The sequence below is a fragment of the Apium graveolens genome, chromosome 9, assembly GCF_009905375.1.
Source record: "Apium graveolens cultivar Ventura chromosome 9, ASM990537v1, whole genome shotgun sequence".
In the NCBI taxonomy this organism is placed as follows: domain Eukaryota; kingdom Viridiplantae; phylum Streptophyta; class Magnoliopsida; order Apiales; family Apiaceae; genus Apium; species Apium graveolens.
The window spans coordinates 230,030,053-230,053,675 of record NC_133655.1 but is presented as its reverse complement, the minus strand read 5'-3'; the positions used below and the strand labels follow the sequence as shown (position 1 = coordinate 230,053,675).

The window sequence follows — 23,623 nt, the reverse complement described above, 5'->3', positions numbered from 1 at the left end:
AGACGGCGGAGGTTAAGTTCCAAAGGGCTGGAAGTATTCGGGCAATCTTTGGAGGACATCCGTTTGTTGGTGATAGTAACCGGGCGTTGGAGAGGAATGCAAGAGAGGCATGACATCCCCCACTCACCAACGTCCATAGCTTGGATGATAGACCTCCAAAATATTCAAAGGTGAATCTGCTGATATTACGTTCAGGGAGAGAGAGTCAAGATGGGTGCATCATCCCCATAATGATGCGCTGGTGATAACTATGCTTATTGGGGCGATGAACGTGCATCGGGTCTTCTTGGATAATGGGAGCTCTGCAAACATCCTGTATTACAGCATATACAAAAAATTGGGTTTCCCAGATAGTGACATGTACTTTGAGGATGCACACGTCTATGGCTTTACTGGAGAGGCAGTGAGAGTTATGGGTTCGGTTAGGCTCCCTGTCACACTTAGGGAGGGAGCTCTATCTGTCACTCAAATGATAGACTTTAAAGTGCTGGATCAGGAATCCGCTCACAATGTGTTGGTGGGCAGACCGTGGTTGCGAGCATTCAGGGTAATAACTTCGATGCATCATTTAATGATCAAGTTTCCAATGCCTAACAGGGTGGGCAGTCTGAGAGGGTCGCAGTATGAATCGCGCGATTGCTATCACAAGGCGATTAAAGAATTCCGCAGGAGAAGATATGAGGGAAAAGATCCTCCACTTGAGGATGCGGAGGACATTCAGACAAAACCAAGTGGGGAGGTTCATGCCCATTATTTTATGGAAGGTCTGAAGGAAGAAGAAACTCCTGTTACTGAAACCCCCGTTTTGATGCTAGGAACTGTTTCGAGGATCCGTAGTGTGGAAGAAGTTGAGGAGAACCATGTAGAAGGGATCATGCAAAATGAGGTTAACGGAGAAAAGTTAGAAGGACGAAATGAGATTTTACAAAGTCTTAAAAGTAGCTTCGAGGTTGATGCTCCTCAAAAAGAGGACGCGCCCTTAATGAGTAAAAATAGTATTGAGGTTGATGTTCCTCCAAGTGAGGACGCGCCCTCCGCTCCTTTGTTGTACAAAACCATACCTTGCACTGAGGTGGATGCTCCCCTGCATGAGGATGCGCCCTCAGATGCAAGAGTGGAGGTCAAGGACCCCCGAGACTTTGATTTCGATTTGGATCCCAGGATCCCTGTGCCCGCCGAGAAAATGGGGCCGGCCGAAGATACAATACATGTCCCGGTCGACAAAGATGACCCAAGCAAGGTTTTGAAAGTGGGATCTCAGCTAAGCGATGAAATGAGGGAAAGTCTTACCCGTTTCTTGATTGTAAATCTCGATGTCTTCGCATGGAGTCATTCAGACATGGTAGGAATTGAACCAGGGGTGATGTGTCATTGGTTGAACATCTTCCCAAATTCTACAGGCATACGTCAGAAGCGTCGCCCGGTGAGTGGGGAAAGGGCGATAGCATTAAAAGAAGAAGTAGACCAGTTGTTGGAAGTGGGGCTGATTAGAGAATCCTTCTACCCTGAATGGCTCGCAAATCCGGTGCTTGTGAAAAAGCTGAATGGGAAGTGGAGGACGTGTGTAGACTTCACGGATCTCAACAAGGCCTGCCCAAAGGATAGCTTCCCGCTCCCACGAATTGATCAGCTGGTTGATGCGACGGCAGGACATGCCTTGCTAAGTTTTATAGATGCATACTCTGGTTACAATCAGATTCCCATGTATGGTCCCGATCAAGAGCATACGTCCTTCATCACTGATAGGGGGTTGTACTGCTACATAGGAATGCCATTTGGTTTGATTAACGCTGGCGCAACCTATCAGCGGCTGGTAAATATGATGTTCAAGAACCAGATTGGGAGAACCATGGAGGTGTATGTGGATGATATGTTGGTAAAGTCCAAGGTGGCAAATGACCATATCAAACACTTGATGGAAATGTTTAATATCCTAAGGAGGTTTTGCATGAAGCTGAACCCACAAAAGTGTGTATTCGGCATGGAGTCAGGCAAGTTTCTCGGGTTCATCGTTAACCATAGGGGGATTGAAGTCAACCCTGCAAAGATCAAGGCTTTGTTGGACATGAAATCACCCACCACTGTGAAACAGGTGCAGAGTTTAACTGGGAGGATCGCCGCTCTGAATCGATTCGTTTCCAAATCGTCCGACAGATGCAAGGAATTCTTCAAAGCCATTAAGTTGGCAGGGAAAAACTTCGTATGGACACCAGAATGTGAAGAGGCTTTTAGAAAAATCAAGGAACAACTGGGGAACCCTCCCATGTTGGCAAAACCATTAGATGGGGAATCTCTAATACTCTACCTCGCAGTGTCTGAGTATTCAATCAGCGCAGTTCTGGTAAGAGAGGAAGATGGGCAGCAGTCACCGGTGTACTATGTGAGCAAGCGGTTGCATGATGCTGAAACTCGTTACACAAGCATGGAGAAGCTGGTTTATGCTCTGATCCTTGCATCAAGAAATTTACGGCCATATTTCCAGGCCCATAGAGTTGAAATCCGAATGCATACCCGCTAAGGCAAGTCCTTCACAAACCAGAGTCATCGGGTAGAATGCTGAAATGGGTTGTGGAGTTGGGACAGTTTGATTTGGAATACATGCCCCGGACAGCAATTAAAGGACAAGCCTTAGCTGATTTCTTGTTGGAATTTGACTCCGCAGTGGATGATAGAGCTTTGGTGTTGCTGCATCCCCCTCATGTTGAGGAGTCTTTGGAGGAATTTCCGCATCCCTGGTGGATCTTGCATGTGGATGGGGCAGTTAACAATGGAGGAGCAGGTGTGGTTATAGTACTCGTGTCTCCGGAAGGCCATCATCTGATGAGCGCAATTTATTTCAAATTTTATGCAACGAATAATGATGCAGAGTATGAGGCATTGATTAATGGCCTAAAGATCGCTTTGGAAATGGGAGTGCGAAACTTAATTATGAGAAGTGACTCGGAGCTGGTGGTGAATCAGGTGAATGGGGAATTTCAAGCGCGAGGCCCGCGAACAGAATTGTACTTGAGATGTACGCGGCGCCTAATTGGAATGTTCAAAGAAGTTAGGTTAGAATGTGTGCCGCGGGAGAAGAACAGCAACGCGGATGCTCTAGCAAAAATGGGGTCGCAACAGGAGGTCGTGTTGTTAGGATTCATACCTCTTGAAATCCAGGAGGTTCCTAGTATCCCGGAGATAGAAATTATGCAAGTGGATGAGGCTCCCAGAGAAACATGGATGACGCCCATTCTTGCATACATTCACAAGGGAACACTCCCCGAGGATAAATTCAAGGCTCGTCGACTCCGCTACCAGGCTGCAAGGTATGTGGTGTACGACGAAGTTCTGTATAAGAGAGGCTTCAATCAACCGCTGCTTAGATATGTTGACGAAGAAGAAGGAAATTACATCCTGAGGGAAGTGCACGAAGGAATTTGTGGTAATCACTCGGGGGTAGTTCATTGGCAATGAAAGTTTTGCGCCAAGGGTACTATTGGCCTACAATGAAAGAGGATGTTGCGAACTTCGTCAGAGCATGCGATCGCTGCCAACGCTTTACAAACTATTCATCTATGCTAGCGACGCTCTTAACGCCTATTGTAAGCCCGTGGTCGTTCGCCATGTGGAGAATTGATCTTATTGGAGAACTACCTAAGGCTAAAGGGGACGTCAAATACGCAGTAGTCGCGGTTGATTACTTTACTAAATGGGCAGAAGCTATGCCACTGGCAACTATCACCGCAAAGAAGATCAAAGATTTTGTTTTCAACTCAATTGTGTGCAGGTTTGGAATCCCTTACAAGCTTGTATCTGATAACGGAAAGCAATTTGACAGCAAAGAGTTGCGGCAACTGTGTGAGGATTTGAAAATAAAGAAGGAATTTGCAGCGGTTTATCATCCTCAAAGCAATGGGCAGACAGAAGCTGTGAATAAAATAATAAAGCATACCCTCAAAGCCAAGTTGGAAGAGCGCAAAGGGAATTGGCCTGAAGAACTCCCAAAGGTGATGTGGTCCTACAACACTACTCCACGATCTACAACGGGACAAACACCATTTATGTTGACCTATGGTTACGAAGCTATGGTCCCCGTGGAGGTTGGTTTGGGGTCGCTTCACAGAGATCGATACGTGGAGGGGGATGCAGAAGTTAATCAGAGGCTTCATTTGGATCTTTTGGAAGAAATAAGGGAGAATTCTCAGCTGAGGCTTGCGGCGAATCAGCAACGTGCTGCAAGGTACTATAACAAGAAGGTAAAGGGACAGCTGTTGAGGGTAGGGGATTTGGTGCTCAGGAAGGTGATGCCAAATACGAAGAATCCCCAGCATGAAGTGTTTGGAGCTAATTGGGAAGGACCATACAAGATAAAAGCAATCTTGTGGAAAGGGACTTATCACCTTAGGGCTATGCCCAGATTATAGACTAGAATTAAATAAATATCTCCTAACCTAGGGGGCTAGTGCATGTACTACTTACCTTAGAACTAGTTGAAGGGTCATTTTTTCGAATAAATTCCCCGCAGAGCATATTAGCCGTGGGACTGGTGCACTTTTGACACCAGAGTGTATTATTAATGAAAACTTTGAAATTTTCCAAAAGTTATTTGCTTGTTGATTTGCTTGGTTGCATGACGCGTCCTAGTCATAGGGCGCGCCCTGAGTAATAGTTCTATACATATGTTAATTACAGTAGTGGCTGTCAAAAGGAACAACAAAACTCATGTAAAAAGGGAACTAAGACGCGTACTATTTCCAAAGACGCGCCCAAGATATCTTGGTTGATGCTCTTTCAGTTTTATGTTTCTTTAATTTTAACAAAACATAACTAAAAAGGAAGACAAGTACTTACTAAGGACGCGTCCTGCCTGAGGGACGAAATATTTTTGAGATAAAAGGTAGGCGCGTCAAAATATTAGGACGCGCCCCATTGTGCTTTGTACCTTGCCTAAAATACACAAGTGCAGCATGGTATCATATCCAAAACAAACAAAGACGCGTTCAACTGAAAAGGACGCGTCCACTAAGGACACATACTTGACTTGTGGTAGCAGAAAGAATAATATTTCAAAGGTTACGCGTCCTCAACACAAGACGCGCCCAAATAAACGACATAACAAAATACTTAAGTAAAAGTCTGCATGATAAGGCAGAAAAGCTTTATAAAAAGTGCAAGCAAATGAAGTTCAAAAATAGTCAGTACAATTTGCAAGGCTTCAAGGGGCCCGCACCCTTAAAATAGTTCGGGGAAAAACTTCGTGAATAAACATAGGGCGTGTCCTAAGCAGGAGGCGCGTCCTGAGTCTTGTTTTGGTGGTCTGCAGGAGGTTGAGTCTGAAGTGGAGAAGGAGCAGGGGACGCGTCCTCTTCCTCCAAGCCCAGGAAAATCCTTTTGCTTTTAATGGAATCTGCAACTCTGATTCTGAACTCATTTACCCATTTCTGGGTGTCTGCATCAAACTTAGAAAAAGTGTATGCTGGGTCATTTGCTATGAACCCAGAACACCACTCTTCAAAACCAGCTGCAAAACCAGCTTGGTACACTAACTTCTTCTCCTCTTTCCATCCATGCAGCCTGTCATCATTCAGAGTGTCAAGCTCCAGCTGCATTGTGGAGTTCAGAGAGATTACATCCTCTATAGCCTTCTCCATTGAGGTGACATTGCCTTCCAGTACTGATTTCTCACCCTCAAGACGCGTCCTGTCCTCTTGCAGGCGTTTGATCTCGGCATCTTTTTCTTGGGTGAGCAAATTGATGTGCCTTTCTAAAGATTTAATCTTGTCTTCAGCTTGGCTTTTGGCATTATCAATAACGGCAAGGCGCGCCCTGAGCCTAGCAGCCATATTGGCACTTTGCCTAGCATGCAGGTGGAGCTCAGCTGCAGCCCTTACCATTGCCTCCTCTGTCTGCTGCTCGGTTCTGAAAGTCCAACCCCTAACCTCATCTTCAGTGCAAGCACCGGATGAAGACGCGCCCAGATATCTGAGGACGAAGGATTGGTCATCAGGAACAATCTTCTGGCGCTTCGAGGGCGCGTCCTCATTCACAGGGATGTCAGGAGCTGTGGTGGCCATGGTCTTGGGTGAAAGTGGAGGAGTCACGATAGGAGTAGGATTTTTCACCTTTGGATCAGACTTTACGGGAGTTTGCTTCTTTGCTCGTAACTTTCTGGAAGCTCCGATAGCGAAACCTTTTGGGAGAGAAGCCATGTCTGGAATATAAACACGGGAAAGCGTTAGTCAAATAATGAAGGCGCGTTCTGGTAGTAAGACGCTTCAAGAATATAAATTAAAAATTGACAATGCATAAATGTCAAATAGAATGCATGAAGATATGTCAAGAAAAAATTAATGCAAAGATATGAAAGATGCATATATTTGTGTGGCTATGACGCGTCTTAAATATAAGACGCGTCCCATTTAAGAGCACATTGGTTGTAAGGGAAAAGATGAGCACATAAATGGCGTGTCATAAAGACATGACGCGTCCTAATCCTAATAATTCTTTACCTTGCTCTAAGTCCACTTTTTTACTAGTGTCCGGCTGAACAATTTCTGTGGCATTGAGCCCTTTGACTTTCTCAGAAGCAGTGACAATGGGCTTCCCATTGTGAAAATCTCGAAAGTTGCAAAGGGAACCCGCTCGTGGGGACAAAGCTCCTATCTTCTTCAAGTTCTCCTCAGTGATCATATCCTTGAGGTTGAAATGCTTCTCAGCATATTTCAACACCTTCTCTGCTCTCTTTTTCTTCCTTCCTGACAGTTCTCTCTGAGTTCTTTTATCTAAGGAAGAGAGTTAAGAGTTATAAGAAAGAAAAATAAAAGGCAGAAAAAGATAGGACGCGCCCTTAAAAAGAGGACGCGCCTTGACAATGTTTCTTACTTGGTTCAAGGTTGAAGCGCACACGAGTTCTTTTCACGTCGTAAATATAGAAGAATGGTTCTTTCCAATCTCGTTCATGACTGATTTTACCTTCATTAAACCCTTTGTTGTTCAACCATTTGTTGACAACCAAGAAGTGGTACCCTGGAATGGACTTCCTGATGCTGAAAAAATAGCTGAGCTCTTTCATGGAGGGCGCGTCCAATCCCAGGTTATGGTACATAATGTACAAGGCCCAAGCTAGCTTGTATGAGTTTGGGGATAGTTGGACTGGAGCCACATCGTACCACTTCAGAATTTTCTTGATGTACGGATGTAAGGGCGCGCCCACGCCTAAAGAAATCAGTTTTGGTGTGAGCACCATTCTTGGGATCCTATGATTCCCAATGTTGAAAATGTGTGGCCTCATTGTGCGAAGAGGGCGTGCCCAGATACCCTCCATGTCGTAGTATTTCATATGCCATTGGATTTCCCAGTCAGTTGCAGTGGAGTCAAGGGCTACACAAGCTAGCTTGCCCTCTTTTTTCCTCCTGGCATTTTTATCTGTCTCAGTTAGAGCACCAAGCTTTGTCCAGTCACAATCTACTTTTACATCTGAGGGTTCCCAGTGTTTTAGGGGAGGATCAGATTTCTGAGGGGACACAGGATATTCCTCAGGGTCCGGAACCCTCTTTTCAAATTCACTTATGCTAAGAGGCGACGCGTCCTGAGAAGGATCCGCATCCTGAGAAGCTGACGCGTCCTGAGTAGAAAACGCGTCCTCATCTGAAACAATCATGCGTCGGGGTTGTTGGCTGGTTGTGGCTACAATCTCATCATCCGTCCAGTCTTCGATAGCAGCTCTAGCGTTGAGGACTGGAGTTCTTTTCCTTTTAAATCCTTTCTTTTTAATTCTAGAGCTTATGGGGACATGATCCATAGAATCGGAACTGGAATCGGGCATTATGGAGATCTTTGATTTGAAGGAATCGAAGACGCGTCTTTCTGCTTCAAGGAAAGAATTTGTCCTGTGAAGTTTAGGGAGCTCGGGCAGGAAGAAAATAGAAGGTGGGGAATAAATCTCAAGGCGCTTGTTGAGAAGCTTGAACGGATGGAAAGGGGAAGATGAAGACACGTCCTCCAGCTGAAATAAGAAGGAAGAAAACTTTGAGGACGCGTCCATGTTTATAAAATAACAGAGACTGAAAATGAGTAAAGGCGAGGAAAAAGAGAAGATGTCGTGAGGGCGCGCCCAAAAAATTCTATCGAAGGAACTGAACTAAGGTGACGCGTCATAAATATGATAATGCGTCTATTCTATTTGTGTTAAAAATGACCAACAGGACGCGCCCCCGGTGGAGGACGCGTCCAAAATGGTTACAATGTAGTGGAATTCTAATCGGTTATAATCAATTTGGGGAAAGTTCATTTAAACCCTAAAAACATGTAACTAAAGAATCAAAAGAGCAAAATATGGAGATTTATTATATATACACACATACATACATACATGACAAAAGTGAAGGACAGTTCATGAGAGCATGAGGAATATGAACGGTTTTTTTTTGCTCATTAAAGCCGATTTACTCGACCAAATAAAGAAATAGAAGAAGATTCACATACCTCGTAAGTTGGGGGTTGGATTAAGCTAAAGAAATCGAGTAATGGCCGGTGGAATCGTCGGATTCTTGGACTTAACTTCTTGCAATGGCGGTAATGGCGGTTTTTGGAGAGAAAAAAAAAAGAGAAAAGTGACAATGATGTGATGTAACTGAGATATTTATAGAAAAGTAGGTGGATGACGTGTGCACCAGCTGTCACGCAACGGTTAGGTTGTAAATAGAAACCTTGGGCGCGTCTAGGTGTTAGGACGCGTCCTAGCGTATTGCAATGGGGTAATCCAAATTTTGCTTATGGTTGTGAGTAAAATTCCAATTTTGTTTTCAACTGCAAATGGAATTTGCGGGGTAGTTGTTATACTCAAAATTTGGCATTGGATTGACTCGGGTCAAATGCGGATTAAGTACAGTCAAAACCGGTATTGCATTGTAAAAGGTAAGGACGCGTCCGGACACAGAGGACGTGCCTACATTTGAGAAGATATTTTATGGTCTGGTGATGGCGAAGCTTGGGAGTGCATGATTAGGGAAGGACGCGCCCAAGCGTTGTGGACGCGTCAACCATGGTGAAAGTACTTGGCCAATATGGTCTTTTGATAGTGGAAGCTGGAAGACGCGCCCGTCCCTATTAGGACGCGTCTTGTTACTGTGGCATGCTGTAAGAAACAATTGTTGAAGAAACAATGTTGGCTTTATAAAGGTGAGGACGCGCCCAGGTTCTTAGGACGCGTCTTGTGTTTGGTCAATACACATTTAATGGTGATTTCAGGACAAAGATTGCATGGAGAGGAGCAGTGGAGGTTATTTTTACTAATGTATTTGTTGCAGGTACTCTTTGAAGAATTCCCTCCTTGAGACGGTGAAGGAGGGGGATGTCCGTGAAAAGCTTGAAGGCCTCCAGGGGTATACCTGATGATTGAAGGCCTCCTCCTGTATTCAACGGGTGTCCTCGTTGGGGATGTGAGGTTAACTTTGGTGTGTGCTTTGGGAGCTCTGTTCTTGTATTCAACGGGTGTCCTCGTTGGAGAACTTTGGAGTCGTCCTGCACTTTGCACCCAAGAGCTTGGGATCACTTGTCCTGCTATCTGGTGGGTTATCCTCATTCGGGGGACAGGGACGCGTCTGACATTTGGGGTGAACCGTGGCTATACCTGCGTCCGTAAATCAAGGGAGATAGTTGTAGCGGAGTGTTATCCTTGCGCAGGGAGATGCATTATCCGTGAAGTCCTACGATTACGGACGAGCCTTGGGCCTTTGCGGTTGGGCCTCATAGTTGGACATTCATAAAGCTAGCGGAAGATGGATTCTGGATGGGCTTCTACTGGGCCTTGGAATAAGAAGTCTAAGCCCATTAGATTTCTTGTTCCCCAAGAACTACATCAGGCTTGATCCCTATATAAAGGGTACGTAGGTACATTGAGAGGGGTAAGAAGTTGAGAGCTGATAAGGGAGCCACCATTTACTCTGATCAATCTCAGCCTAAAACAACCACAAACCACCACGCACCGCTTGATTTTCCGGCGAAGAACCACCGTCATAGATCTTAATTCCAGCGAGAAACCTCAAACTTTGTTGTTACCAGATTCCTCCGTCAACACTATCTATTTGGGTTTCGAAAATGTCAATTAATATGGACAACAATATGAACAATCGAATGTACCTGAAAGTCTAGCATTCCCTTTTTTCCCCTCCATAATTTTTCGATGCTTTCCTGTTCTGTTCCAGCACAAAACGAAATCACTATTTATTCTGTGCCGAATATCCAAATTTTTTCTATTATTTTTCATTTTATCAAATTATTCTTTTCTTACTTGCGTTTTGGGGATACATTAATCCAGTCCCCTCCGCATCTACTACAATATAAACATTAAATTCTTATTATAGGGAATCTTTAACTTAGGTAGCCACACATTAGCTTATTAATAAATCTTACATTATTCAATAATTCACAATGAAGATAGCAAAACTGAATCGAAAACTGAAACCGCAAAAAATCGTAAAAAATCAAGTCAATGAAAACCGCATCAAATTAAAACCGAATCAAATAAAAACCACACCGACGATAAGGTTGCGGTTTGGTTTTTAAAAAATTACGAATCGAAATAAAACTGAATAGAATCACAATAATATTTATAATAAATAATTTTATTTATATTTATAAATAAATATATAAATTATATTTTATATATTTCACAAGATTAGATAATAAAGCAGTTCTTATATCATTATTGAGTACAAAATCAGCAATTACTAATTTAACACTGTAACTATTATCTTTATTAATCGGTAACCCGTGCGAAGTAAGGATTTGGTATTAAAAATAATATTAAGTTATTATTTGCATAACATTGATTTTTATAATACGTGTGAAACACGTATCAAAATATAATAAATAAATACTATTATATTATATAATTAAAAGAAATCGACGTTAAGGTATTTATGAAATTTCACCACATTATTTTAGTTATGCACCTAATTAATTACTTAACTGTTAAATAAATTTAATATTTTAACTTTTACTAATATTATTATTTAAAAGTAAATTGACACTTGAATTAAAACTAACAAATAGAAATAAAGTGAAAAAATAGTGTTAGTTGAGATTTAAGTATATAATTATCTAATGAGTGCCAAGATTTGATATTTTGTATTCTAATAGAACATGGATTTATTTATTAGTATTGATAGTTGATAACACATACTTCGCACGGGTTCGAGAATAAAAATATTGAATTAGTGTAGAGATACGAACTCATAATCCGGGTGAAATACGGATCGAAATTAATATATTAATATTAAATATTAAAATGATATTTACAAAGAATAATTATGTAGTTAAAAGGTGAAATTTTCCCCTAGTTCTAATTCTAATTCTGCATTGTTTGACTTATTTTACTTGTTTATAGAAATCTAACATATTAGTATTTTTTAAACGAATTGTATAATTATTTTATAAACCAAATATCTTTCCACAAAGGCAGTTTATTCGGATAATTTATATTACTGTAATATTATTGATACGTATTGCAGCTATGATGACAGCTAAAAAAAGAACGTGTATCGAAAAATTAGAAGAGGGCATATGATTGTTGCAGGACGAGGTGTTGCAACTTGGAGTTTAGAATGAATGAACTTTTGGAGTTGAAGACTGTTAACGGAGGAATTTGGTTAATAAAGATTTAAGGTTCGCGGCCGGAATCAAGATCTATAGCGGTGGTCCTTCGTCGTATAAGTCGTCGGAGTGTGATGATTCTGATGAATCGAGGGCTAAGATCGCAAGGGTGTTTGGTGGTGGCGCATAGAGCTCTCGCTTACAATCACTTACAATGTGCCTACGTATCTTCTTGTATAAAGAATTAAGCCCTACGTAGTTCTTGGATAATAAGAAACCTATATGGAGTTGGCTTCTCATTCTGTGACCCAATAGAAATTATCGAACCAACTTCCCATTATAACCCGAATTGATTTGCTTTAGGAGTGCCCGACGATGTGGCCTAGTCACAAAGGCCCAAGGCTCGGTTACAACTTCGGGACTTCACGGACAAGGAAACTTCTCGGCCGGTGGATATCCCCATCCGCTACCGCTACTTCCGTCGATCGTAACCGCAGGTATAACCCCGACTTACCGCAAATGTCAAAGCGCATCATTGCCCCTTGATGAGGATAACCCACCAGACTACAGGACAAGTGATCTCAAGTATAGAAGTGCAAAGTGCGAGATAACTCCAGAGTCTCCCGTCGAGGACAACCCTCCAAATACGGAGACAGGGCTCCCAAAACACACATTAGATGTTTATGAACGTTCCCCTACGAGGATAAACCACAAGACTACAGAACCATGCCTTCGTTGCGTGTTTCACTTGATCTGAAAAATGAACATTGAGGACACGGTTTCACTTGTGGGGGGAGGGTATTGGTAGGTCAAGAAAATCCTAGTCATTGTGCTATTTTCTTAAAATAATTAATAGGCCAAGAAAGATACACATGAGAGAGTATAATAATAATAATAATAATAATAATAAATGAACGGAGGAACAAATATTATAAAAAAAACTAAGTGCATGAAAGTGTCTCCAATTAAATAATACACATGAGTGTAATTGTCCTACCAAGTTCATAGTTAAGTTATGTTACTTCGAAAAGAAAAACTTATGACTAACATTAACAGGTGACATACTAGATCAAGGAGAAAGAAAATTACTAGACAGAGATTTATACTATAAGAGATTGGAAACATGCTATAAACGTACTTTATTAACATTATTATAGTTGTCACTGTGGTGGCCATTAGCGCGGTCCGTGCAGTCCGGGGCGGGTTGACTACGGGTCGAGCACGTCAATTTTGGACATACTGAACCAACACGCTGAAGAAACGAGTCGGGTCGAGCCAGGTTTGAATATGAAAGAGGGAAACCGTATTCGGCACTGTGACTCGTGAGCTCACGGGCTTGTGCGAGCCGTGCGGGCCGAGTCGAGCGGGTTGAACCGGTTGGCTGATTATTTTTGATTTTCGACTACAATTTCAATTATTCATTACAAATATTCTTTTAATTTTTTTACCAAATTACGTTTATTTTTAACTAAATTTTAATTCTTAGTAACTTTTATTAATTTATTAATAAATTACTTAATTTCTAATTTAATTATTACAATATAATATAAGTATGTCTATCCTATCATCTAGTCGTTGTTGACTTCAAAAATAAAACTATGTATTGGAACTTATAATTAATTTTCGCATTTATGTATCTTAACTTAACAATATAAAAGAATAGAAAAAAACAGGAAAATAGTAATTGGTATGAAATTCGCAAGTCATGCGGGTTGTGCGGGCCGGTTCGTGCGGTTCCACTTAGTGCGGTTCATGCCCGTGTCTGGTTTTCGACTACCTAATTCGTAACTGGAACTCCAATTTTAACGAGATGTGTGGGTTGGAACCGGTCCGGTTTGGGTCGAATAAAATCGGAGTTCCGTACTGTTAAAATAATTATAAGCTAAATTTTGATTATTATTTTAATAATATAGAATGTTCTTGGAAGCACCTAGAATAGACCTTTGAGGTTCAAGATTTTTGAGTTCATGGTCTATTGACTTCATGACCTTTAACTTTTCATGTACCTAGGGAGTTGGATATTAAATAATATTCTAGTACGTTCTATGGAGGCCTATAAATAGGACACTTACGTTCTATAGAGGCCTATAAATAGGACACTCTTTCAAACTTTGTAATTATCAAGTTTCATATAATCATTTTGAATGAAATACAAGTGTGAGTTTATATCTCTTTTGTGTGAGTTAGTTTTGTGGATTATTGAGAACAAGTTTCTTATATTTAATCTCCAACTCTTTTATACTTAAGTTCCTGCAAAGTGGTATCAAGAGTAAGGTTAAGTGATGTCTTCCAACAACACTATGTAGCAACCTCAACTTCCACGTTTGACAGGAAAGAATTACAATTAATGGAGCATCAAAATGAAGGTGTTATATGGATCTTAAGATCTTTGGGAGATAGTTTAAAATGGTTATGAAGAATCAGAGAATGAAGCCAATCTCTCCCCGCACCAATTGAACACTTTAAAGGAGAACCGAAAGGACAAGAATGCCCTCTACTTTATTTATCAAGCGGTGGATGAAGTAATTTTTGACAGAATTTCAACGGCATTAACATCAAATGAGGTATGGGGCATCATCGGTAAGGCTTACAAAGGTGAGGAAAAAGTAAAAATGGTGAGACTTCAAGCTCTAAGAGTTGAGTTTGATTTACTAAAGATGAAAGAAAATGAAACGGTGGAGGAATTTTATAATTGAACAATTTTAATTGTTAATCAACTTCGTGTTAATAGAGAAGATATTTCGGATAAAAGAGGCTTGGAAAAAATTCTTCGTAATATGACTTGAAAATATGAGCATGTTGTTGTGGTCATAGAAGAGTCAAAAGATTTGAATATTTTCTCTCTTGAAGAATTGTTGGGCTCACTATAATCTCACGAACTCCGCATCAGGCAATTTGACTCATCTCCTTCCGAGCAAGTTTTTCAAGTTCAAGACACTAGTCGTGGTGGTTCAGAGGAAGAGGTGGAAGAGAATCATTTCGTGGTCGAGGACAAGGAAGAGGAAAGGTGCAAAGTGAAAATTATAACTCATATTAAAGAGGAAGAGGAAGGGCTCGTGGAGGTTTCAATGGAAGAGGAAGAGATAATTCTTTTAATTTTCAATGTCATTATTGTCATAAAATTGGGCATATTAAACAAGATTGTTATAAAATAATTAATGATGAAAAATATTCCAATTTTCTACATGAGGATGTTGAGGAGAAAGATGAAAATATGCTTCTTGTTAGCAATGTTCAAGAAGAGGCACTTGATGATGTTTGGTATATCGATAGTGGTTGTAGCAACCACATGAACGAAAATAAAAATTATTTTGTGAATTTTGATGAAAGTGTCCAACCAGAAGTCAAGACGGGTAACAACAATAGGCTCGTCGTCAAAGGGTGTGGAGATGTTCCAATCCAAACAAAGTAAGGAACAAACAATATTTCTAGTGTTTATTATGTTCCCGATCTTAAGCATAATCTTTTAAGTGTTGGGTAACTTTTAAGAAAGGGACGTCATGTGATTTTTAAAGATGATTTTTGTGAGATAAGAGACAAAATTGACCTTCTTGTTGTAAGAGTCAAGATGACATCAACTAACATGTTTCCATTGAAAATCCAAAATGAGTCTCTTTCATGCTTTTCTAATATTGTGAATGACAAGTCTTGGCTTTGACATCTTTGATATAATCACTTGAATTTTAACACTGAATGCCTATATGGTGTGTCCAACTACGACCCACACCCATGTTAACCATGTCAAACACAAATACTTCACTGTAACATGCTTTTAAGTTTTACACAATCCCAGACCTTAAAATTATAGCGGTTTTTCTGTGTGCCCATGAGCATAAGCACAAATTTCTATAATTTTGACTTGTTTTGATTGACCAACACTTCTTAATAATGGTGGACCCCAGTAATTACAATAATGACACCAATCAAAACATTCCAAACTTATAAATTTTAGTGTTTAGCAATGTATTATGTGCACAAACATTGGCATGCCTAGGAAGCTTAGTATCGACCCCTAAACCTCAAAACATAAACCCACAGGCCACAAACCAGAACAGAAAGTTTAATTTGATCTGAAATCGAATTTGCATCAGTGTTTCGCGAACATGATGATAAAACAAACCACAAAGTGCACCGCATATCTTACAAAAAAACAAGATTATAAGAAATGTACATTAGCAATAAATTAAGCACCTCAAAATTCAATATATAACAACAACAAACAAATTCAATCTAATCAAAAATCCACTAAAACTCTCAATTCAATTCAACGCAATCCAAAAATAACTAAATCTTCATTCAACCGAAAAATTTCATAAAACCAACTCACTTACTAACCAATTACTAACAACTACGAATCGCATAACTCTAATAAAATTCTCGTTACTAGAAAATCACAAACAATTCAAAAAAACCACAAATTCGTCAAACCAACTCGCTAAGAAATAAATTACTAACTACGAATCACATAACTCAAGAGAACTGCTGAATACTAACAAATCACGGAGAAATCAAAAAAACCTAAAATTTGTAAAACCAGCTCACTTCTGATTCTTGCGTCCACCCCTCCATCTTAGCAACGGCGCACCCACACTTGTTCTGAAACACCAACACAGCCCGTCCATTAACCGGAGCCATTTTCCTCAACTCATTCCTCAAACACTCAAACTCCTTACCTTCACCCCCTCCTTTCCACGGCAAATCATCAACTTCCTTGACACCCTTCCCGCCTTCTCTCAAACACTCCTCACTCTGTAATCTCAAATCAATCTCCAACGCATTCCTCAACCCCTTACACCCCACATTCCCACATTTTCGACGTTTACGAAACACGAAGAAGCAGGTAGTAGAGAGAAAGAGGAAGAGGAGAGAGAGGGAGAGAGGGAGAGAGATGGGAGAGAGAGAGAAGGGAGGAGTAGAGAGAGAGAGTGGAGAGTGTAGGAGAAGTAAGAAGAGATTAAGAAAGTGCCGGAGAAGAGGACGAGGAGGAGGATTAAGAGGTCGAGTGTGGTGGAAGTTGAGTGTTGGCAATTAGGGTTAGGGTTTGGGTTTGGATTGGACCGGGTTTTTTTTGGATTGGGGGTTTTTGAAGACATTGTTGTGACTTGTGAGGTGATGGCGCATGTTAGAGGGAGTTTGATTTCCGGGGGTTTTGTGATTTTCCAGGTGGTTTTGTTGAGTTGAGGAGGGAAGGGTGTGCGTATGTTAGCTGAGCTTTTGTGGTCGGTGAGGCGTATGTTAGCAATTGTTTTTTTCTTGTAAATGTTATTATTGTTGCCGTTAAACTTTCGTTTCAATATAGGTTTTTTCGTTAATACGAAAGATCATTTAGATATCCAGATTTTATATTTTTATTTAGCAGGTTTATAAGCTCGATAAGAAAGTAAAGTTTACTATAATAAACATGAAAAACATTAAGCACTCATCAAAGTATGTAATTTGAGTATTTAATGTCTCAAAAGTCAAAATTTAAGAATACTAATAGATAAATCAAAATTTCAAATAATATATATCACGCATGTGAATTTTAACTAAATTTCCTATAATTAACTTTAAGAACATATAACTCCGTTATAATTTATAATTTTTATACAAAACATATCAACTAATTTAATTTTAAGTGCAGTTCAAGTGTATATGTTGGTTTTTAATGTAAATTCTTTAGTTTGATGCTCTAGAACTGCTTTTTACTCAATATTCAAGTAATTAGGAAACTGAGTTATAAAGATAAGAATCGCATTATACATTATGCTGTGCTTGTGAAATTGGAGAAAGAATCATGCTGATACCTTATTTGTTGCCTAATTAATCCATCATTATGTTAGTTAGTCTGAGATTGAGTGATCCTTATCCTTCCATTAATCACCAGTTTCAGTGAGGGCACACATTTATTTAACTATATTACACCCAGCAGCTACTATTTCACTTCTAACAAAAGATAAGTCCTTCCAATCCAGTCCAGAAAATACTACAAAAGATTCATATATAATTTACACATACATTATATACACCTCCATAGTAATAGATAAGTTACTAGTTACTGCAGAAGTTTAATCTTTAAGCAACATTACTTTCTTTTATATTACGTACAAACATACTAGTAGAATTCACGGTCCGGGAAGAGTAAAGGAGCTACAAGGGACCATATGTATAAACCAGCTGTAACCCACTCGGTGCAGATACGAACCCAAACGGATGTCCATCCAACATCTATCAGGTCTGAATTCTCGGCATTGTCAGTCCATCCAGAGAGTAGCATGGCAGAGTACATACTAGCCAGAGCAAATATCATATGGAAGAACATGTATGAATAAGTGACTGGTCGCGCTTCTATTTCGTTCTTTTTGTTTCCTGATTCCAACTCATCTGCTTCTAGAAACGGTTTTCTTTCACCTGAAAAATGCAATGAAACATTAGAACATGTCAATGACCTTTATCATTTACTGACTCCAACTTCGCCAAATGAATTTCGTGACCATGAGCTGTGACATTCTACAAAGCCAGTGTTATAAATTCGTTCTTGGTAAACATGCAAAGCTGAAAGAGAACCTTTACCAATACCAATGACAGAATAAAGACCTAGTTGCTGCACTCTTTTGGAAAGAAAATACAATCCTGTTGTTTTGTGCTGAAACACATTTAGGTTGTCTCTAGTTAGAATTTGGAAGTAGTGGAGTATGATAATACAGAATTGAGATTCTAAAAGGACACTTAAGAGGTAAAGTGAAAATGGAGGCTGAGAGAAAGAGCAGATAGCGGAAAAGCGAGGGACAATTGTAAGAAGATGATGAAATCTGTGAATTACTGTGAGAGAGCTGAATCAGTTTTATCCATGTAAAAATTATAGCAACATATGTCGAATGCTATGAACTTAAAAATGGATATACTTTGTTAATGTATATAATAATTCATTCTACTTTTCAACAGAATGAGACATTATTAAACTGCAGTCTTCCAGTTAAATGAAAAGTTTTTAATCATCTATCAATGAAGGAGAACGCAATCAGCAGGATGTCTGCAAACTGCCTAAAACCTAACATTACTATAACAGTTGCATCTAAAGTGAAAGCCTAGAGGCAATAACATCTAATAAGTTCCAAAAGAGCTTGAGCGCCAATAGATGCACCAAGGGCTTTAGCCTTTAATGGGACCTGAAACACCTAAGATTTTCTGTGCAAGGTAATTAATGCAATCATCTACCTGCCTCTTATTTTAAATTAATGGTTAACTAAGGTAGTGATATTTAACCTTTTTCTTGCACTGTACACGCATTCATGTCAACGCTCGTTAACAGGTCATGAAATAGTATTTATTGCATGTCACACAATTCAAAAGAAAACTAGCAGTATATGACTAAATTCTTATTGGACTTGAATAGAAGTAGTTGTTATATTGTACCCATGGGCGCACATTAGAAAAACCCTTAGTCTTAATTTGACCTGACCCGCAAATATTGTCATTGAAATAAGAATGTGACTTGGTAAATTCTTCTTAACTTAATATATAGGTTATATGACCTTTTGACCCTTAAAGTAATGACCCGTGTACCCAACGTACATACCAGTACAAATCGGGATGGGCAAATGTGACATTTTGCTTTTTTTAATGACCTTATCGCCCTGAAAGTATGCAACGATGGACCCTTAAACCCTTGACATATGCAACGACATACCCTTAAACCCTTAAATCCTTGACGTATCAAAATCATACCTTTTCGTCTCAGAAAATGACAAGATATTATTTAAAAACCAAAGTGAAATGTCTTATTTACCCCTCCCGATTTGTACCGAAATATACTCTGTAGCGAACTTAGGGTCAAGAGGTACAATCCCCGTACCTTGGGGGTTATAAGGTACGACCAGGTTCATTTGGGGTTTATAGGTACACGGGTCATTACTTCAAGGTCCAAAAGGTCATTTAGCCTATTAATATATCCCAAGTTAAGTTACTAAATAATTTACTCTGTTGCAGATTGCACGTACCTGACTTTGGAGAAGATGGTGGGGATAAGAAAGTTGTCGAAGATCCGGCACGAAGAGCAGAATATAGAACTGAAAGAACAGTTGTGAGCATGCCGACAACAAGGGTTCCAGTTGTAACCGCTTTTGATTTGTTAAGGCCATTGCATTCATAGTCTCGAGGTTCAGAAGATAAACCAGTGTAACACACAAAAGCACAATAAACAGATATCACAGAAGCAGGCAAGAGACTTCCATTTACCTGTTAACAATCACAGAACATATAAAAACAAATTAAGAGGTAAAATTCGTCCAGTTGAAAAGCTAGGGAGAGAGCAAAGGTTCTTCTGCTAACCAGATACCAAAACTTAAATACTAATGTCACGTTTAACTTTATTCATCATCCCAAGAAAAATAGTTCAGCATATGAAATTATTTGCCTTTTAACCAAAAAAACAGGACAATGGTGTTTAGTTTACTTGTAAGATTTAAGGTACTTGTTCTTATAGACCAACAAAATTCTCCGAGTCAACAATGGTAGAACTGACTTCGAAGTGCACATTCCACACCTGTGAGTCTAGAAAAACTATAGCTCTTGTGGATAATATACAAAGCTCTGATTTTCTATACATAGGGTGTCCTCTTGCTTTGACTATGTTAACTCACATTTTTTTAGGATTCTTTTATTAACTATAACTTATGCCTAAAACATTCAAGGGGTATCAAATGAAAACTTCAATTATCAGCAAGATTTTGCATGAACATGCATTAAATTCCTAAACTATGACAAGATTTAATAAATAAACCTACATTCAATAAATCTGTCAAACCAATAATAAACAAAACTTTCTGGGATAAAACGAAGCAGTCTTAAAAAAAGTGCTCATTTACCTTTGGATGCAAGGCAATAACAGAAAATGAAAACGCGAGAATTATGGTCATAACTAGAAAAAAGACATTAAGCCCACAGTCTTGACCAGAAGGATTGAACCAAATGAATAAAAGTCCTGGGAAGACAAATGCAGCAAGATAGCAAACCACTGATATGACAAGTAAAGCAATATACCTGCAATGTTACATTATGAAAATTATTATATCTTGAAAAAGACTTGGGTCAGGAAAAGTATGAGAGATAGCATCTTGAACCAACCACTTCTGTTCATCTTTGGCAACCCATGAATCGTTCCATGTGTGAGTGGCGTCTAACAATATAATCACTTGAACTAATAAAAAAAAACCTGCCCCAAATTTTGATAGAATTCCTGCAAATTGAGAAGTACTTGACAGTTAATAGGTGAGTATATAACTAATCTATTAGAAATGCCTCTCAAAATAAGGCAATCTACTTGAGTCCAATCTTTAGAAAATTTTCATCACTTGGGTTTTTAAGAATCCAACAGCCAAACTCAAACTGACTTTTTGCCTCATTTCAAAAGTCCATGTAACCAAATGAAACTAAGAATATATGTGAAATTGACACTCATTTAGTAATATTCCCTAATTGGATCCCCATGAATGACTTTGAAGGTGCCACGTTTGATAAGAGCAACATGCAACTTTATTCTCATTGTAAAATACCTTTTGCCTTGGAGACATCTTGGAAGACTTAGATGCACATATAACTTCTTTTCATGAAACTAAACACCAAATTTTTTTGAATTTTAATACACATTTAGTTTTTTTTAATTCTGTAGTTATGCATTTGGGCTTAAACAATGAATAGCGATACAAAGTGCTTATAGTTCGCAGTTCTCACACGCAACAATGTCGATGTATGATTACAAAAACTAACCGTAGGAAAATGTCACAGCGTTGGGAAAGAAAAACATCAGGATAATGAACAGTGCCCAAATGATAATTTTGGCCATCCATCCACCATGCTGTAAGGCATCACGCTTATCATTTTGATCTTTAACTCCGATCATTATTAGAGAAAGTATTGCAAAAAACAAAAAGTTCCCCAAGCTAACACGAAGAACTGCTTCTGTACGAAACCATTCGTCTGAGTAACTATCAGAATCGTTTATCCCTGTTTATGCATGAAAAGGTCCAGTCACCAAATAATGATAAATGATAAGGTCCACCCAAATATATCCGTCCTCAATTTGAACAAGCAAATGACTATCGTAAATCAGGCAACTGAAAGTTTATCTCTACAGAGACCTCATGCTATATCAACTTCTCTGTTTTCATCCTGAGATCGATTGGAAACATCATTTACTATACTATTAAAATAATTAAAGAGGTTTTTTTTTCCTTTACTATTTTATACGTACAGCTTAAGCATGTCATCTTTCTCTTTTCTTTTTGACCTATAGCAGAAAAGTCTATTCCAGCTCAATTTAACTAAAAATTTCTTCCAAGCATTTGAGCTGAGTTGAGTTGACAGATGTATGATTAAATTAACTTAATGACTTTAAATTAAAGGGCAAGCAAGTAGCATAAACAGAAAAATAAAAACATGTTATGAATGAATACCGTGTTGATTTCAACTTTCACAAGAACATAAACCCGGAACTGTCAACTTATTTACTTTAAAAACATAATATTCACTGTATTGTAATACCCATTATCTAGTAATAGTAGTGAAAATTTAATGGAAAAACATGAGCTTAAAAATGATCCTCCTAAAATATTAATATAAGTGACCATGGAATCGTATAGTCCTTGCACTCTTGCAGACAAACATATATCAATTTGGTATCACTAGCAACAAACTAACACAACAGCATATAAAAATACCTAAACATCAAAATATAATGAGAATTGAGAAATTTCCAAAACACACACACTTATATAACACCAAACAAGAAAGAAACCCCCTCCCCCAATTCCCCAGTATTCAAATCACTTAAAAAAAAGCCCAAATCAGGAAAAAATTTAATTATTATGATTTTATTTAAAAACAGATGAACTAAACAACAAATAGAAGAAAAAATGAAAAGGGGTGTGAAGAAAAGAAGAAACTAACATGGGAATTGCTTCAAAAGAGGAGCACCGATTTCTCTAAGAACCCAAGAAAGAACAAGCGAGGCGCCAAAGAGACCACAATAGCCAAGTCTAGCAGAACGTTTTGTGATCCCAGAAGCTACGGATGTGCAGAGTCCGCAAGTCAGGGATGCGCAACACCCAGCCAAGCACGACATCTTTCCTTGTTAGCCCTGTATGAATAGCTGAATTGATATGAGTGTAATGAAATGAGCTCTGGTGCAGGGTTGGTTTTGTTGTGGCGCCGTTTGATCCAAATTACGTGGTTCTGTTTCCTACGACAGAGACACACATGACTACGTCTGCAAATGCTATTATTCAAATGCTATTATTAATTGAGATCCCAAATTTTATTTAATTAATAATAATATGGGATCATACATCTAAATATTTGCCCTAAATTAAAATTTGTCGTGTTATGTCATGTTATTTGAAAAAAAATTAAGAAAAATATTTGGGGAGCATTGTTCTTATTAATTTATTTATATTTTTTAATTATGTTTTTGCACCCTTTGCCTAACTACTTTTGTAATTGTCTAATCAATTAGTCAAAAGAGAAATTCATGTTAGATCAACATTCCATTTCAATTGTTAACTAATATATCAGTTGGTCTAAGAGATGACATGATTTTATCGGGAGGAGTAAGAAAGTTAACATGTGCTTTCTTTAGCTGGAATCTCAGCTTTTCGGCACATCTCTTATCAAGTCATGTTAATATTTGAACCCTGATTATTTTTTACATTGAACAACGTGCTCTTCAAATATGTCCATCCGACACTTGCACAAGGGACATTGAACTCCACTAAAAAATAAAGGGATCATGAGCCTGTATCACAATATCATTTGATACTCCATTGACGTCATATGATGTGTTAATCCCTCTATGGGAGGGGCTAATAGGTAATTCTCAGTATGTGCGGCTCCCAAGCACCGAAAAATTGTTGTTTGTCTATAAGAAAAATTAAGTTTCTCCAAAGTACACATAAACTCTACACATTTTACCACTTTCCCTTTTAGCAAATTCCTCCACAACTCTCTTTGTCCATGCTTGTAGGAGGAAAAAGTCCATTTCGAGAGATACATGAGTTAGAAACAGACCAAAAAA

At 39.0% G+C, this 23,623-nt stretch overlaps 3 protein-coding genes and 1 pseudogene across 3 annotated transcripts; 2 read left to right on the top strand and 2 right to left on the bottom strand.

Annotated features, from left to right (window-relative positions):
* Nucleotides 1–265: 265 nt before the first annotated feature.
* On the top strand, nucleotides 266–2,518 carry LOC141686015 (uncharacterized). The gene has a single exon (XM_074491081.1). It carries the CDS (start codon nucleotides 266–268, stop codon nucleotides 2,516–2,518), a length of 2,253 nt encoding a protein of 750 aa, XP_074347182.1.
* A 302-nt stretch (nucleotides 2,519–2,820) lies between these two features.
* Nucleotides 2,821–3,453, top strand: LOC141686014 (uncharacterized). The gene has a single exon (XM_074491080.1). It carries the CDS (start codon nucleotides 2,821–2,823, stop codon nucleotides 3,451–3,453), a length of 633 nt encoding a protein of 210 aa, XP_074347181.1.
* A 12,304-nt stretch (nucleotides 3,454–15,757) lies between these two features.
* Nucleotides 15,758–16,911, bottom strand: LOC141684563 (uncharacterized protein At5g19025-like; annotated as a pseudogene).
* Nucleotides 16,912–17,499: 588 nt separating this feature from the next.
* Nucleotides 17,500–22,814, bottom strand: LOC141684347 (uncharacterized). The gene is made up of 6 exons (XM_074489270.1): nucleotides 22,501–22,814; nucleotides 21,322–21,558; nucleotides 20,680–20,791; nucleotides 20,421–20,595; nucleotides 19,554–19,791; nucleotides 17,500–17,964 (listed from the first exon to the last, which is right to left on the bottom strand). The coding sequence occupies exons 1-6, from the start codon at nucleotides 22,673–22,675 to the stop codon at nucleotides 17,669–17,671; spliced, it is 1,233 nt and encodes a 410-aa protein (XP_074345371.1). The 5' UTR covers nucleotides 22,676–22,814; the 3' UTR covers nucleotides 17,500–17,668.
* Between the last annotated feature and the right edge of the window lie 809 nt (nucleotides 22,815–23,623).

Excerpts from the sequence above, each read along its gene's own strand:
- LOC141686014 (XM_074491080.1), top strand. The coding sequence starts at position 2,821 with ATGAGCGCAATTTATTTCAAATTTTATGCAACGAATAATGATGCAGAG.
- LOC141686015 (XM_074491081.1), top strand. The coding sequence starts at position 266 with ATGAACGTGCATCGGGTCTTCTTGGATAATGGGAGCTCTGCAAACATC.
- LOC141684347 (XM_074489270.1), bottom strand. The coding sequence starts at position 22,675 with ATGTCGTGCTTGGCTGGGTGTTGCGCATCCCTGACTTGCGGACTCTGC. Across the intron at positions 21,559-22,500 it reads TCTTTTGAAGCAATTCCCAT|GGATAAACGATTCTGATAGT; the intron begins GTTAGTTTCTTC and ends ATGCATAAACAG. Across the intron at positions 19,792-20,420 it reads TTATTGCCTTGCATCCAAAG|GTAAATGGAAGTCTCTTGCC; the intron begins GTAAATGAGCAC and ends GATTGTTAACAG.